The sequence below is a fragment of the Monopterus albus genome, unplaced genomic scaffold (assembly GCF_001952655.1).
Source record: "Monopterus albus unplaced genomic scaffold, M_albus_1.0 scaffold99.1, whole genome shotgun sequence".
Lineage (NCBI taxonomy): Eukaryota > Metazoa > Chordata > Actinopteri > Synbranchiformes > Synbranchidae > Monopterus > Monopterus albus.
Window position 1 is genome coordinate 1,016,734 of NW_018127979.1, and position 18,409 is coordinate 1,035,142.

At 41.6% G+C, this 18,409-nt stretch overlaps 1 protein-coding gene across 3 annotated transcripts in view; it reads right to left on the reverse strand.

The window, feature by feature from the left end:
- Positions 1 to 9,660: 9,660 nt before the first annotated feature.
- The window catches only part of clybl (citrate lyase beta like), a 60,242-nt gene continuing 51,493 nt past the window's right edge, over positions 9,661 to 18,409 (reverse strand). For 2 of the 3 annotated variants that reach the window (XM_020609439.1, XM_020609440.1), the window contains 4 exons: positions 17,502 to 17,595; positions 16,716 to 16,883; positions 12,753 to 12,877; positions 9,661 to 11,450 (listed from right to left, as the gene is read on the reverse strand). In XM_020609439.1, the coding sequence (XP_020465095.1) occupies positions 11,355 to 11,450; positions 12,753 to 12,877; positions 16,716 to 16,883; positions 17,502 to 17,595 (483 nt within the window). In that variant the 3' untranslated portion in view covers positions 9,661 to 11,354. The remainder of the gene's footprint in view (positions 11,451 to 12,752; positions 12,878 to 16,715; positions 16,884 to 17,501; positions 17,596 to 18,409) is intronic. The other variant, XR_002275639.1, reaches the window with a different exon arrangement.

The following is an 18,409-nucleotide window of genomic DNA, read 5'->3' on the forward strand; positions in this document are numbered from 1 at the left end:
TTGCATCTCTAAATGACTAAACTTTAACTTTGTATGAACATGACCAGAACCAAGCAGAACACCTCTCCATCCGGGAATCAACTAGTAGCAGAACAGCAGCACCTTGTGACAGCTTTGGTCCGTTTTCGCTCCGCCATGTAATCATACTTATCTGCTTCTGTACATGACAAGTGAACACCAACAGTCTGTAAACAGAGGATCCCTGGAAATGCAATCAAATAAATTCGCTGGAAATATGAAACGAGAGTAAATTTATTACAGATCATATTTATTGTATTTTTTTAGTAGAATATATTTAGTTTAAGTTAAAGCACAATCGGATGAACGTGCACTATTTTAAAGATGGAAACAATTCCCTTTGTGTTTAATGCTTCTTATGCATGTTATGACAAAATTTCAATCCCATTGAACAATGTAGTTAATAAGATTCCGGTTTGGTTTAATGATGTTATATCAGCCTGTTTCATCAAACTCTGCTCCAAAGCCAAATGGTGACCTGAATTGAGGTTTTCCAATAATTACTCTAACGTACTAATACACCTAATGTTTGGTTACTTTACAGTGAGTGTGTCTTTGCCACAGAAGTACACACCTGTTTGCCTATCCCAGGATAAACCTTCTAACAACGTGAGGTCTCCGTTGTTCAGAGTCTCCTTTCCTTACAAACACACCGGTTTAACGGCCAAGAATTTGCTGCAGGCATTTTGTCAACTTTTCAAGCTCACTACAATCTTAAGTTTCGTGATCACGTCAGAAAACAACGCGATCCAGCTGCTGCTGCTGCATCTCTCCCGGACATCCCCAACTCCAAGACCTCGGAGATCATTCTTCTTTCCTTCCCGTAGAAGCAAAGCGCACAGACTCATCTTTATTCTGCTATGTGAAAAGCCAGGACAGATGTTCAGCATGTACAGCACATGCACTCCAGCCTGCGGGGGACAGTTCAGCTGTTAGTTATACTTCTGTATTTTTGAAGAGAACTACTTTCCCCCGATTCACAGATTGTGGAAGATGAAGGGAGCTGAGACTTCTCTGTCCGGTTGTACACTGGCGCTGTCGGATGTCCGCAGGGGGAATGTGGTTCATCTCTAGCCCAACTTCAGCAGCTGTGGGTTCACCTATTAGCCCCGATGTCTTTCCCAAAGAGCGCGGGAGTTAAACATCTGACACCGGGCGCACCGGGGGGTTACTCCACTGGCTTGTACTTAGTTTTGGTTTCATAAGAACTTCATTAAATCAATTAGCCTACCCAGTGAGCACATCACGAGTTCTGTATTATTATTAATAATTCAAATCTATTTTTCCGTCTTGTGTTTGGCCCATTCGAGCAACCTTAAGGCACGCTGGCGTCTTGCAGGTTCTGGCGCTTCGACAATTAAATATAATCAAAACCTGCATAGTTACTGTGCCTTGTGAAGAAAATGGGTTTATTCATGCTCTGACATTTAGACTGTGTCCTTTCTAAATATCTGTCTCAAACTGAGTGGCAGTAAGAATGACTGCCAGCTGTTACAACATTGTTCTTCCGTTTGAAATTTCAGTATGTTTTTTTTTCTGTAATTTATGATATTAAACTGAATTTAAAAAAAATCCCAGTAAGGTTTTTCAGGAGTCAAGACTTTACTTCAATATTTTCTTTTTCTCCAAAACCTGTGAACTCGTTATCCATCCTTGAAATTTGTTCTGAACGTAAAAACCGACGAAAAGAACGAAAACTAAAAGAACAGAAAACACCTAAAAGATTAAACATATTACAATAAAAGGAGCGCTGTTAGACAATAAAAATGTATGTATTTGATGTATTTTCTGTACCAACTTACAGTATAATTGTAACATAAATGTAAAAAGAAGCTTCTATTAGTCCTCACTGACAATAAGCACTTCTTTTCTTTGTCTCTCATTATGTGTTGACAATCTCTAACAAGACCAGTTAGTGGAACAGCAGAGAGACACAACAATAAAACTAAGTGAATAATTTAGGGACCTGGTTACTAAGCTGATTTTTCATATTGTCAGTGCATCACAGCTACTTTCCAGTCATGACCTGCTAATCAGGAGAGCATGATACATCACTCAGAAACTGACATAATATCTGGTGGCTCGGTAACATCTGTGGGGGTAGAGACTTGGTGCCGGTCCAAAGCCCCATCCCAGGACTGGGAGCCACTCCAAGCCAGTAGGTGAGGAGAGCAAGGTCGTCCATGGACAACCGCATGAGCCAGGCCCTGCTACCTGGCCCTTATAGAGCCCACCAGCTAGAAAGTAGAAAGTGAAGTGTAGATAAGCGTGAGCATGCTGCCCCAGTAGTCTCTTATTGAATGACAGGGCTTTTCTAAAAGCCTCTAAATGCAGGATGTAGGCTTCAGTGTACTTGGAAACTAGTAGTGAGCAAGTGGAGGCAACAGTGAAATATATACAGTATCAAAGAGAACCAGATGGACTTTTTAGTGGAGGATATTTAGTTTTGTGCCCAGGGAGGATACTGCTCACCTTAGACTGACCTAAAACAAACAGCCCTGGCATATATAGATCCTAAAAGAGTCTAAATCTGCTTCAGTCATTCTAAAATAAGTATTTTGGATTGTTCAAATCTGCTTTTAGATTCTTGTATATGGGCAGAGATTTATGAGCACCAAACATGATGCACTGCACGTGTGTCACAATAAATACACAGTCACAGTCTAATCCATTTGAATCCACCCCCACTCCTTTGCACCTTCTTTACCATAACTCTCTTCACTGTGGCCAGTGATTGGTATCAGTACCAGATTTGTGCAGAACTATCATGCCTGCAACATCAGAGGGCTGGACCAGAATGCATCTGGTTTTATTGCGGAAAAGGTCAGCATATAGAGTAGGGGAAATCATTCAGTCTCAGCTGGAGAAAGGAAGCAGCCGCGGTAAAGAGAGAGGAGAAAAGCAAGAGAGTTATGTCAGTGAGCGGGAACATGAACAGAGTGAACTCGAGAATGAGTCTTTTTAATAAAAACAAGAAAAGGAGCCCTGCACTAACAAGAGAAGGGCACTGCTACTGCTCTCCCTATGAACATCTGACTGTCTTCAACCACTGTGCGTTCCTCATGGGTAAACTGGTAAAGTTGGTTACCAATCATCTGCAGCTTCCAGTCTCCCTGCAGGAGCTCTAATCCAATCTGATAAGCCAGTGCAGTAGCAGTAAGGTATCCAGTGTGGCAGCACCGCTGCCTCCTCAGCCATGCAGAGCCGAGACCTCCCTCTGGCTTCATGGAGGTGCCTGTGTGGATTCCAAACATCATAAGCCTCACATCCATTTGCTTTAGCAGACTTGGGTTTGGCCATGACAGATACGACTCTGGATGGGCTAAAGAAAATGTGGTGTCTTGATGTTTCCAACTGACCAGGGATAAGCCAGAAAGGAAATGTGGCTGGATAGGCAATGAGATTGAGATATGGGGTTTCAATCTGACTGATGCCTTCAAAGAAATATGGTTTTGGTCTGCTGAGGACCCAGATGAGGCTTAAGACGTCAGTGATTGAAGAGCAAGATGACCTATGGTATTAACAGTGACCAGGAAACAGCTCTCCGTCCACTTTTCCATTCCCTAACCTGCTTTGTACTGCAAATGTGCATAATGTGTCTGGCTGTCCCACAGGACACTTAGGTCTGGACTGTCCCAATCACAAGACTAATTGTATAATTAGGCCTGCTCCATTGGAGATGGAGACCTTTTGGCCCTTCACAGACACTTGCGATAGTAAATGACAGTATATCTCACAAACCATCAGTCGATTCATCTTAATGACACCAAATCTTGAGATGGCAATATTTAACATAACTGATACTTCACCCAAAACCTGAAAACATGAGCTGTAACTTTCAAGAGATGCTGCATATGTATCACATTGTTTATATAAGCTAAACTGCTAACAGTTATTTTGTTTGTTACGTTGACATTTCATAGCAGACACTTGAATTACAGGCCTTTCCATGTGGACTGAGAGAAGACCTGACAGCAGATTAAGTATTCATCAGTTCAGTGGGAGGCTGCAGCGGTGCCTTTCCAGAACTGAATTGGTCCTGAGGAGAAATGCGAGGGCCCCTCCCCTGTACTGACATGGAGCGTTCTCATTTTCCTACCACAGCCCCTCCTTGGATTTTCAGCATCACCATGCACATCATTATCGTTGTCAGCGAGGTTAGGACACCGCTGCATCCGGGAGGGCCCCATAGGTGCCCTCATTACGCAGGCCCCTGTAGCACCGAGTGGCGTGTGCATGGAGAGGAGGAATGGCACTCCTTATGCTCAAAGTCTGCCTCTCCCACCCAGCTTCTGTCTGTCTGTCACAGCTCCTATAGGGAAGGCTTCCAATATGTAGAATAATAAGCATAATAACAAGCCGCTGGTTGCTGGAAAACCTAAAGGGCATTGGTAATGGCCTGTTATTGGAGCCAGTTAGGCACGCATCAATTTCACAGCACCTTTGAGATGTCATATCAACTAAGAGCAGTAAACTGAGTCATCACTTAACAAGATAAACACCAGAAGACTAATCCACCTGAGCCTTTTCTCTTCAATAGTAACAAAGTCTGCTAAAGAGACTCGACAGTTTCCTCATGTGTCGATCAATCTTTATAGGTCTCATCATATTTTATGATGCATGGCCGGAAAGTAACGTGTTAAAAGCATGTTTCTCCAACCCCCACAACACACACACACACACGCACACACACACACTGACCGAGATTCAAAGGGCAAGTGGTGCTTCATTAGCCATATCCCCATTTACTGTAGATCCCCCCCTGAGCCTCAGAGAGCGGATTATATTACTTCCGTGCAATTCTGCAACACCTACAGTATCTTCCCTTGGCTCGCGAATATTTTAATAGTAATCAAAATGACGGTCTGAGTTTGCAACGTAAACTTCTTAAATCTGGAGAACTGTGATGATTGTCGGTTGTTTTTGAGCTGTAGTCGAAACGGGTTTTACCATCACACAAATGTCAAAGTGTCACTTGTCCCCAAAGTTGCTATGAACACACCAGGAAAGTGGGACTAAGGGGACTGAATGTTATCTACCATTAACAGGCGCGGGTTTAATCTTCCTAAACCACTTAAAACGACTAATTAGACACACTTTTAATGTCCAAAAATTGTGTATAATTGTTGCCTAAATCTCATTTAGCAGGGTTTTTATACTGAATAGACATTTATGTCCTTTGAATAAAGTATTCTTCTCTGATACAAACTGTCACCAGGTCAGTAAACTGATTTCTCTTTAAAGACCTAAATTAACGGACTGCTATGCTCTGATGACCGTCCTAAACAAAAAGTAGAGCACTGGACAAAGAGAACAGCATCCAGCTCGAGGACCAATGAGGGGTTTCTTTCACTTTTCAATCACCCTTAGTGGTGCCCGGGATTAAGAGAGGGCTCTTGACTCTCTCTTTCACACAAAACCAAGAATGCTTGTCAGCAACTTGAAGGGAAAGGGGAGAATAATACGTGAGTCCAGGGTTATCGTGTTTAATTGGATTAGATGGTGTCACGTTGAAGTCTGGAACATGACAAACACGAAATAGACGGCGAGACGACTAGGATAAACACATCCTTATCTAACTAAATGTTTAATTAAGCAAATGGCTTATTAAATATAGACGTTTTTAGATTGAAAAATGCTTAGATTTCTCGCATTCATACAAATGGGGCCACGTCTCATTCACGTGTTGGGGTCCTTCCATGAAAAGAAGTTAAACATGCTGAAGCTGAGAACTGTGGCACTGATTTATAACATCAGGGTTGTGTTGTTGATTGTGTGCTGCGCTCATTTGTGCGTCAAGCAGCGGCAGCAATAACAAGGTGCGCGCAGCTGCGTATGCAGGTGCGCAACTTCCACTTACTTAACGCCACAGAGAGAAAGAGAGAGAGAGAGAGAGAGAGAGAGAGATGCTCGGTTTCCGATTGCGCAGTAAAACGAGAAATTAGTCATATCGGTCTGTCATTCGGTTTCATCAACTTTTAAGTGTTAAAAGAAAGTTGAGACGACTTTAATGAAGGAAATAAATTTCAGGTCAACTGCAGATGCAAGTTGTTCAAATTTAACAAGAACAAGGTGAATTTACCACTTGGTTTTAAACTTTGAGTTATGAAGCCTTAAGTTGACACATCCTCTTAGAAGTTCTGAATGCCCCAGTAAAAACTCCTGGTATGCTGCATCATTTTGGATCAAACCATCAACTGCAAATCAAAACATGTCAAAGCAGAGGACGCTCAGATATTGATGGCGCCCAGGTAAACATGGTGGACAAAGAGACAGGTCACACATCCACATCAGATATTTAGTTACACGGTTTCTCTGTCGAATATTGTAAAAAAAAATGCATCCAAAATTTTTTTAACAAATCTAATTAGCTGCTAGAGGCAGGTGTGAGACCTGGTCTCTGGACACAGACCTGTTCGTTTTATGAGGTGCTGTTACATTTTTAGCCTCGTCTGCGTCGGTCGTGTACACTTTCTATTGGTCCGTCTCCTCTGGTGCGTTCAGGGACAACAAACAAACAAGATTAGAGCATGAAGGCGTGGTTCCATAATGTCATTAAAGTTTGGATGTTATCGAAAGCCTGCGCTCATGACGACACGATTGTGCAAAGCTAAAATCACCTTTAGACCTGCCATTCATTCCAGTGACGTTGTGAATAAGAAAAAAATAATAATCTATACATGTTGACAATACATGATTATGGTTTGTCCACACCTCAACATGCATCTGCTGTAATCCACGAGAATAACATTGGCCAGAAATAAAATATTAGCTGTGAAGTTGATGTATGAAGGAAACTTAGTGGAACATTCAAGAAAAAAAAAAAAAAAAAAACGACAGGGCTGCAGAGACTTTTTTGTCGCTCTGTAACGAGACTCATTACCATGCCACCGCCCCCTCCTCCTCTTCCTCCTCCTCCCCCCCGACACCCTTCCTCACTCCTGGCAACAGCAGACAAAGCGGGTTTTAGTGGTCTCCGCCGGGGCCGGACAGCCTTTGATCTGGGCCCGTTAAGGAGACGGGAGTCTGGGGGGGAAGTCGGGCCAAGAGGAGGCTGTGGAGGAAGGTGAAGTGCCCACAATATTTCCCCTATATCTTTTTTTAAAGCTAATTCTCTTGACTGGAATGTGTCAATTCTGATTTTGTAAAAAAAAGGTGGCAACGCCTCTGAGGGTAAAACGCCAACAGCCGGGACATGTGTGTCATTAACTACATGGTTTTTCTTTAGGCTACCAACTGCAGTTCATATTAACCTGCCAGGTAAACACACCGAGACAGACTGAACGTTAAGGGAAACGGACCTCCAAGAGCTAAAGCCTGCAAGGAGCACACGGGCCTTAAGCTATAGAGGCCTGAACAACTGGGGTACACCAGTTAAAATGAATGGATGCACTGCAGGCCCATCACAGGCCTACAGCAGATGGGCTGCAGCTACTGCACTGCAATATGTACATCTGTTTGGTGTTCTGAACGAAATGTGACCTGCAGGGACAGACAAAAAAATATTTAGCTGTACATCGTGACCATAGACGTACTGAGCGTGCGTTTAGACCCACTGCATCAAAAAGAGATATTTGAAGACAGAAAGTTGGGGCTTAACATCTCTGATCCTGTCTCCTGCCACGTCGCTCCCTCATTTATGACGCCCTTAGCTGATGGGGACAGTCAGACAAAGGGTCTTCTCAAATGAACTTAGAAATGGTCCACATGTAGCAGATCACTCACGCAGCACAGCCAGGCCGCGGACGCGCCCGGGGACACAAAAGGGTTTGCGTTAAAAACGACTGTGTGATCATATCAGACAAATTCCTCTCCTGCCTTGGCCGTCAGACTAAAGTGGGCGACGATACTGAAAAATAAAGCAGTGTGTCATTTCAGTATGCAACATAAAATAAAACAAAATAAGATCAAGGTAGATTTCTGTTACCAGATCATTCTTTTAAATTAATCCACCGATCATTCAAAAATAAAACAATTTTACTCGATTTCAAAAGTGTAATCAGTCTTTTTTTTATATTTTATATTCTTGTTTAAATCCTACAATAGACTGCTTATCCCAGAAGAAACTAAAACATGTTTCTTTTAAATGTAGTTGGTTTTTTTCGAAAGTAATAATTGATAATGGAAAAAACCAAAACATTTTGTTGGCTGTGATGTGCTGAAAACTAAGGAGTGACTGTAGAAGAAGATGGCTTCTTGCAGCCAATCTGAAAATGTTCCAATTTATTTAACCAGTATTCCTAAATACTGAAACAGAGTTAATTGGCTTAAGCTAAATGTTTTATGTTGATCAGCTCTGCACACGTTGTATTTTAAGCCATCTTTACTAATAGCTTTACACTTCTCAAACTGTGCTGCAGCTACAATAACGAGGTGTTTTATTGTTTCAGAATAATCTTATTCTGCAATTAGTTTGTTATATATTGTCATTAGAAGTCTATTAAAACATCAAGTCATTATTTGGGCATCCCCGGGCGGGGAATTAGAATAAAACCATCTTTGCCACACGGGTCCCATTTAGATTAATGGAAAAATATGTAAAACATTTCGTTTTAATTTTCCTCTGACAGTGTTTTGCATACATGCATTTTCTCCGCCTGTGCTGTCATAATTTATGAAAGCAATCTCGACCAACACATTACCGAGCTATGAGATACTGCTCCCAGCCTAATTGATTCCCGTCACAATTTTGTGAGGTTATAATCGTGTTAATTGTAATTTACTCTCTCGGGGAATACCGGAGAGATGTATTTAAATAAAACCGCCGAGCGGACTGAGAAGATAATATCACCTCCACGCATAATAGAAATGTCATGTAGAATTACACAGCGGAGGCAGACAGGTATGCACTTCTGTCTACAGAGATGCCAGTCAAATCTGATAAGTTCTTTAAAAAAATCCCAAATGTTATTGAATTGCAAAGTCAAAGGAAAGTGAACAAAACGAGCTCACTAAAGACCAAATTTCACCTTTAAGCAGAAAGAGAGGAGGCGTGAATAGGAGTGGAAATATCAAACATGAGCAGGATTATTGGCTGGAATAAAAACAATAATAATACACGTGTGGCACTGAAACACTCAGAGAATGTTAAACTAGCCAAATGATTTCCTAAGCATCCTCAGAAGAGTTACCCTTTCTGCTGTGTCTCTGCGTGGTGCCCTGTGCTGCTTCCTCTGCTTTGAGATCTTCCTTCCCCTCTCTGGGGACACCTGTTGGTGCAGAGCAGCTTAGAAGAGACAAGGGGTCCCATCAGACTGGACTCCTCCAGCACTAAAGTCATCTGTTGAACGCCGAGCGCTGGATATTCACAACCACAGCAGTGGTTACTTTGTTCCATCTCAACAAGGACTGTCAGAGTTGTTTCATTAAGCACTGAACCTTAAAAACTGAAATTACTTCCTAAATGTTGCAGCCAATTCAGGCTATTTTTTTTGAATGTACAGAAGGAGGCAACATTTAATATCAAACTATAGGGTGAAACTGTCAACCCATTAGAAACAGCTCTAATTAAATTAAATTTATGATCAGGTAAAACACAAACCTGACAGTATTTATTCATACAAGATTAAAGTGCACATCTTTCATTTCAGTTTGGCTCATAAAAGGATTTAGCTGCAACATGACAAATGAATGAAAGCTTACGTATTTTAAAGTTTAATCAAAATCCTCATAGCTTCCTTTAATGGCAAAACAATCAAATGACAGGGTATACGATGTTAAAGCAATCTGTGTGTATTTCTCACAATCTACAAATTCTGAAAGTGGAAAGTAGAAGAAATATTTTTAAGTCATCCTTGTTCAAGATACAGCTCGGCCACTTCTGCAGACCTGCAGAGCCTCACAAAATGGCTGTACTCAAATCATGTCTGTGGATTCATTTAATGAAAGTCATACATAATAGCAGTTTTGTCCACCAACCTAGGGGTATAATGATAGTAAGTAGTTTGGGGGAAAACAAACAAACAAGCTGAATTTGAATTCATGACAGAAAAAGTGAGCCAGGGGTGAGGGAAATATGTGGCCAAATGCCAAAGAGACAGCTTACTGTTTGGGTCTTTGGCTGGGCGCAGGAGTGGTTTCGATCTTTTTGTCTGGCCTGGCCTGGCAGAGACCACAGTCCTGCCCCAGACACAATAGATCATACAGTAGGAGAAAGAGAGGGAGAGAAAGAAGGAGAGAAAAAGAGAGAGAGGACGAGGAGGGGTAGGGGAGGTATGGTGCCTTTCATTACCATGGTCACCAATGGCACTATTAACCATTCAACACCCCCCCAATTATCCTCCCATCCACAGTCAGAGAGACAAAGCCTCGGTCCTGGTCTGCTGGAGCAACATGGCCACTAATCTGTCTCACTCCAACATCACACCCACTTCACTGTTTCTGGAAATCACACATGCACAAGCGATTCACAGAGCCCCATTGTACTTTCATTTGTGACAGAACAACCAGCTAGTTTACCGAACTGGTTTGGCAGTTCATTTTTTACAACTGGGACCATTTATCACTGATGATAAATGAAGCCGTTATTTGGAGACGCTGATATAAAAACAGGTGAACAGTAACTGAAAATCCAAGTTAAACTGTGAGAGATCAGGTAAAGAATGCTGCTGCTGCATTTGTCTGTGTGCTGTATGTTTACAGGGTTTATTTTTCATACAGGTTTCTGATACCAAACGCCGCCTTCATCAAGATCATAGGCTCACAGTTGCCACAACATGAGCTGCATGTCTTTACCAAGGAGACAGACACAGAAAAAAGCTAAATTGTGAGTTTACACACTTCCATCTGTGCTTTTTTTTTTCTTAGTGAGCAGAACTCTGATGTTTGTGAGTCAGGCCCTGGGCAGGGGGCTGAGGACTGACTGGAAGACAGGGGCCCAATGAATAGATGCACAACAGTGACTTGTTGTGTTTGTTTACCCTTTCACCCAGCTGCCTGGACCGTGGAGATGGGAGAGCATTCATCATGACCTAGGCGAGATGGGAGGAATGGGTACACGCTGGAGAATGACATGACAGCACACACACTGCAGAATGCCAAGAAAGTGCCCACACGGGGCAACAATACTCAACACTGGGCTGCTGGTCACTATGTGCATTACGGAAAACATCTCAAGGTAGATTCGTATTGTAACATTTACCTCAGCAGCAAAAGTAAACCTTTACTGCAATTAATATATACTTAAACAATTATAAAAATAATTATTTCCACTCTATTCTTATGTCCAGCAACAAAGTTAAATCATTGTTGAAGTGTTAATTAGATCATGAGACCTGGGACATTTCCAGTTTTCTTTGACCTCTCCTGAGGTTTTATGTGGTTCCTTCCGTTTCGTGTTATTTCTCTGGCACCGCGACGGACAGCGTTATGATGTTCTGTGCCTGCTTCAGCGAGGGCATGTCAATCATGCTGCCGTGGAAGGTGAACGCACCCTGAACAGGTTTGTAACAGAGGTGAGAGCAGAAAGAGAACCATCAGACCAGACGCACACAGTAAATGCTCTTCAAATGTTCTCAGATTAAGGATATTGTTTACAGATACAGGAAGTAGATTCCTGTGCAAAAACCATCACATGCCACTTTGTGAGACACATCATCGTGTATTTTTTGAGTATGGGGATGCTCCATAATATTTGTGTTTGACATTTTTAATGTGTAATAAACAAACAAAGCTATTAATTATAGAAAACAGGGTACTGCAGAAAGAAAATGTTACTAAATTGTAATGTCTGAAGTAAGATACTCATTTGACACATCAGGCAAACTTATTTCATTTGGACCCCTGTGAATCTATTTGTTTAATAAAAATTAAAAAAACAACAAAAAAAAAAAAACTGCTCCACAAACCTCAAATCAAAAATGTAGTCAATTGCTGCAAGCAAGCACCTGTCATGTTATAAGACAAAGAGACTGACCCTCAATGTTCAAACCATTACACACACAGAAACACACACACAGCAGGGCAGAGGGATGGGTAGGATATGAATCCCTCGGGCGATGCTTAGTAGGAGCAGCCCTGGCAAGGAGAGAGGTGTGGGCAGATTGTGTATTACCTCAGCAGATAGCCCACAGAGCTCAACACACAGGATCCAACCATGCACTAAATTAGGAACAATAATATTGTACACTTAATTGCACCCCCCCAACTCCCCCCGTCTCCTATGTCGTCTCTGAGAGTCACCCGGGGTGTACAGTATGTATTCTCTGGAACTACAGAGGTGTGGGAGAGGATCCACAAAGGATCAGTCTCAGAACAGAGACAGACCCCTGTCATCATTTCCACACACAGCACAGATACTGTGTACAACTGGAAATATATATTTAAAAAGTTAGAGAATTAAAAAAAAAATTGGATTATCCAAAGTCTCTTCCCTCCTTTAATTTGTGAAAGGGTTAATAAAAATGTTTTGAGGAGTCAGTATATCTCCTAATTTGAAAACAAACTTCTATTTAAGAATTAAACTAACATTTAAATAATTGGAAATACCCAGTGAACAACAAAAGCATATGCTAAATGCATTTACATACAAAAAAACAACTTTAACATTACACACGCTGACAGACCCAACTACTCTTCAGAAAAAAAATTGCTTGAGCTCGTCGAGACCGAGTTTGTTGATAAATTGTCTCAGCAATGAGCAAATGGTTAGCCACTGTATTTTAGACCAAAATACTACTGTAAGAGAGACAAATTGTTAAGCTCTTATGTCAATGTGATTATGATGTTAATGTTACCTTTCCCTCTTTCTGATGTTGGTCAAAAGCAGCAATGAGCTCTCTGGCCCACTGGACTCTCTCCTGACTGGGGGAAAACTCTTCCTGCACAGCCTCAATCTGCCACGGATGGATAACCTGTTTACCTGCACCACAGAGGAAGAAAGTGGAATATGCTAGTAATAAGAGCAAGCTCAAAATAAATAAAGACTCATTTGTGCTAAGGAAATATTTTTACTTGATGGCACAGAGCTATTAATAAAACTGTTTATGCCATTTACCTTCTCAGACTTTAACAAAACCTGTTGTGAAACTGGATGGAATTTAAAAAGACAAACTAAAACAAACAAACAAAAAAGAAACTAGGCCTGAAAACTGGGAGGGACGGCTGCTGGCACTTAGCCAGTGTGAGGGGAGAATGACAACTCAAAGGAATCAGAAACAGGCAACGCAGAGGAGTAAGCTGTATGTGTGTGTGTGTGTGTTATTATGCTCAGTGCCACTGAAGTGAGTCAGAGGATCAACATGGTACCAGAAGATGATCATGAGGGATATCAAGTGTCTCTTCTCTGCTTGCAGCCCCTCTGTCATGCAAACATTGCTGAGTTAGACTGATATGGGACAGAAGTCGACCAGAACAGCACACAGATGACAAAAGAACAGCCTATGAAAGCTTGGTAGATCCTATACAGACACACACATGCAGTCACGTAAATTCTTTTAAAAAAAATGCCAAGGTGATCAAAACCAACCAAATAGCTGTAATTCATGTAATATTTATAAGATTGTTCAAATAAACAATATACCAAATTTAGATGCACATTTACTTAAAAAAAATCCAAAACTGAACTTGTAAATATAAAGAAAAGCATCATCTTTTATATGAATACATTTTATGGTTATGGTTATGACCCCCCCCGCTCCTATTCCCTCTCAGTCCAATGTGGGGGAATGCCACAGACATAATCCCATGTACATTTGCAGATAAAACTTGTAGCGATAAGTTAAGGTTATGAAACGTCTAAACGTCTAGTGGGAACGACGGCTCAGTGGCAGCCAGCAGGAACTCGGCACTTTAGGGCTTAGCTCTGTCACTGACAACAAATCCTTCAAGGTGGCTGAGTGGGCGGGCTGCACGAGCAAGAAATTTGGCCCAGGAGAGAAGAGGTGAAGCAAGGATGGGAGAGCAGGAGAGGAAAAGGGGAGGAGAGAACCCACTCCCTTCATCCAGCTCAGCTCACCCCAGTTAACCTAAGAAAAACATACACCACAGTTATACAGTCAGTTAAAGGCTTTAACGTAATTCATAATAAACAACTTTAAAGGAAGTGTGCGTACAACAGAGGTTCAAAGGCCATATTATGGCTTATGAGTCACTGTGAATGCATGATTACCAATGTGTGTTTGTGTAGCAGACAGAGTGTAATTGCACATTTTCTATTGAACAAACAGCCTGCGACTCCCCAGGGCCATGCTAGAGTTGTGTACGAGTATGTTTGTGTATGAAGTCTTGTGGATGGTTTTGCGTGTATGCCACCTCACCTGCAGTATTTAAATTACAAGAGGATTTTGGTTTTGCTACTTTTTCTATGTGACTATTGTGAATTGGTTCCAGTGCAGCAATTTGAGCAAGTGTCTGTCTCTCTCTCTGTGTGTGTGTGTGTGTGTGTGTGTGTGTGTGTGTGTGTGTGTGTGGTGCACTCATTCTGCAAAGAATGAGGCAAGAGCAGTGTGTATTCCCTTCTCTGCCACCTGTTTTACTTCTGGGCTGAAGACAGGAGCATGTTTCCACACCAAAACTGGAAGGATTAAATATACTGTAAGACAGTCTGTGTGTGTGTGTGTGTGTGTGTGTGTGTGCACGCACATCTGTGTCAGACAACAGGAGAATGACAGAGTGAAGAAACAGACAGGGTGACTCAGGTGCCCTCAGTAACAACCCATTGGTTCTCTTAAAAGCATCATTCATGCCCTCCAGCCAATCCTGGCTTGCCATGTGGTGCTGGCATCTCATTGGAAGACTGTTATTTAGCAAAGTGCTCTCAGGCCAATGATGGGCAGGGTCCTGAGGATGGAAGTGAAATGTGGCCCTGAATGCAGAGAATTTTGTGGAACTGTTTTACATTTCTGGGAGGCAAACATATTTACTAGGATGTTAAGGCTTTACAGAAACACAGTTTACAGCAGATTAAACAAGGTGCTTATAAAGATAAGGATGCTGCACTATTAAATTCCCTACAGATCTTCAGATTTGGTGTCAAGGTTTTGCAATATTTTTCCTTAATCCTGTTCTGTTTACCAGTAAAAAGTGGGCGTTTGTGTTTCACGAGTGTGCTCTGTACTCACTGATAATGGGTGCTGTATGCAGCTTAGGTAGTGCCAGGTTTAATTACTGCACAGGTAGAAGCTTTTGGCTGAACTGTATTATTGCTTATCCACACTTGGGGCAGAAATAGCTGCTAAGCTTATACTGTACAGAGTGCCCATGGCTTGTAAGCCGCTAATCCGGTGCTTTGAACGGCACTTTCCATATCAAATCTAACCATTTATTTCCTCAACCGGCTGCTTCTGTTTATTCGTTATTATACTTTTTACCATGTGTAAACCACACCTTATACCTTCTTTGGTGAATTTCTATTCATGTAGATCATCCTGATTCAAACAAGTGTAAATGGAACATTTATAATATTTGCATACATTTTATGAACCCTGTGCTAAGCATACTATGCAATCATATTTAATATCTCAGAGTAGAACTGCAAAAACTACTGTTAAAACTGTTGAGTCAAAAGGTGTAAATCATCTAAACAGAAAAAATGGCTATAGCAGAGTAATTCTGATATAAACACACAGAAATGCACATATACACACAAACACTGACCCAAGCCTGCAAAACCAGAGAACAGAGGTGGCAAAGGAGGTCATTTGGAAAATCCATTTCTGTATGAGACAGCAAGAAGCTCACCTACAACACGACTTGATGATGTGAAGTAGAGACAACATGTGACCAGGCCAGTACCTTATGGAGAATGTGCTCAGGGGTTTGAGCCAACGACAATGCTTCTGTTTTGATTTTTTTTTTTTTTTTTGTGTGGTTGTTCGTCTATGTGTTAGCCCTGCGATGGATTGGCGACCTGTCCAGGGTGTCCCCCGCCTTCGCCCGATTGCCGGCTGGGATTGGCTTCAGCCCCCCCGTGACCCCGTTCAGGGACTAAGCGGTAGAAAATGAATGAACAACAAATACATTTGCTGCATTAAAGAACGAAATTACTGAAATATCCACTTTGGAACAGGCTGTCCTGCCTTCTGTGGTCTGCTACATGCAGTCTGTGGGACACAGACACACACACACACACACACATTCTGAAAGCGTTGCCTGGCTACAGACACACACAGAGCGCCGTTAAAGTAGACACGACCACACTTTGCTAAAAACTCCCTTTAATTATACTTGCACACACACATGCACATTTGCATACGAGCAGGTACGCACCCTAGTGCACACATACGGACACAAAACGATTTATGGTGGGCGCAGCAGAAATGTCAGACAAGCATTTAAGTGCAGAGTTGTTCACAATTCGCTTCAGCACCAGCTGAAGTACTAATAAAAGACAAAGACAAGGAGCCAGTTTGAAAGGCAGATACATGACACATAAATGAAAAGCCAGGAGATGTTCTGCATCCTCCCACAGTCTTTAAGCAACAACTAACTCATTTCTGGTTCTCATTTGGAACGAGATAGAGGAGTAATGCAGAGTATCAGAGGGAAGGAAGAGCGAAAGGACTTGGTACTGAGCCATAAGCAGGGGTGAAGAATGTGTGGCACATAAAAAAAAAATGAACAAATGAGAACAATGTGAAGCAACTGTAGAAATCAGAGGTATATGTAGAACACAGATATGTTAAGATGAGGTTGGCTGTGAAGGGATATTACTTAAAGGAACAGGGGCAGATGTGAGATGTAGACAGCAGGGATTTTACCTGTAAAGCCCATTAGCGCTCCCTCTCTGGCCTGTTGCCTCAGCCCTTCCACATCTTTGTAGTCAATGTAGACCAGGTCGATAGCCTGCAGCCCAAATGCTTTGGTGGTCACAACCACCTTCTGCCTTGCGTATAGGAGCTCCCTGGCATCCTTAGTCCGCGTGGCACCTAAAGAAAGTATGAAAGTACACAAAATGTACAGAAGGCCACATTTCAGTCACAATTTCTGAAAGAGAAGCCCATAATTTAAAGAATGATAATGGGTGATAGAGGAATAAAAAATTAACAGAAGCCAGAACAGCAATTCCACTAAAACAGCATGTCAGTCTTTCTCTTCTTTGTGGGAAAGCGTTTCAGATCATACTACACAGTCAAAACTGTCATTTAAATATTTCTCCTCCTACTGGAACACTTGAAAACCTTCTGAAACTCAGCCTCCAATTTACTTGTGGTGAGTGGCCACAAGCCACATGTAATCATCCTTTACTTTCAATATCAGAGCACCTCATAAAGGACTTGATAGAGTAAATGTCTTCACCTCCTACTCATTATTTACTTTTGTACATCAGCACATCATTTTGTGCAATTTCTCACACATCTCACATAGACTAAAAATATATACACCACTTTTGCAGAGGTCCTATAATTATTTATTTAAAATAACTGACAAGGTGAGCACGCTGTGAGAGGAAAAAGACATTTTGGATTTTACAAGGCTGTTCTTCTGTGCAGCATGTCCTTGCAGGAGAACATGAGCACAAACATGGCTAACAAAGAGTGTAATACCTATGCTTGCACAAAAGTCATCAGAGCCAAACACCACACCATCATGGTGAAGACCAGCCTTGGGTGCAAGGCGACGGATCTCTTCACACACCGCCTAAAGAGAACATACATTAGTATAATACAGGCTGGCTAAAGTGACAGATGCAAAGGGGGAGAGAATGCTGAGATGCTGAGTAAAGCTAATTATACTCCAATATTCCGACAGTAGTTCAAACTGGGTTTCTGAGTTTCCTTTGAAGGCAGAAAAGCATCTCTAACAGCCAGCAAGAAACACCAAAAGCTCTCCAACAAGTATACCAATGAACATATCTGTTTCACCCTCACTTCTGTTCCAACGTTCTTACCATAAAGACATATAATAATGTGTTAGCTCACTAAATACACCACCTGCAGGCACACACACACATACATAAAGCCAAATGCTATGAGCAGCAAGAAACACCTCTCTACTCTTGGCTGGACTAAGAAATGTTCCTAAGAAGGGCTATACCACTAAATGTTTCTGTATGAATAAATCAGGCCCGAAGCAGCAACGTTTTAAAACCTGTGAAGTACCGAGACCCAGCGCTGAATGCTGGGTCAAATTTTAAGCCGTGTTTATTCTATAACCACATATGTCCTGATTTAAATGTTATTTTATTCTGTATAGATAAAGCTCTTTTAAATCTACTTTGCAATTTAAAAAAAGGTTAATTATTAATGCATGCATTTGTTAGAGGAAAACTTTTTACAGAAAATTTTGTTCATGCTTTTCAAAGAGAGGCAATGACTTTAAGCCTGGCATCATGTTGATATTTGTACTGAAAAATGTCAAAGCAGTTCTGCTGCTAAAATAAGCCTACTGGTCACAATTATTATTGAATAAGGAGATTTTTTTAAACTGGAATATGATTGTCTGTGGCAAAAAG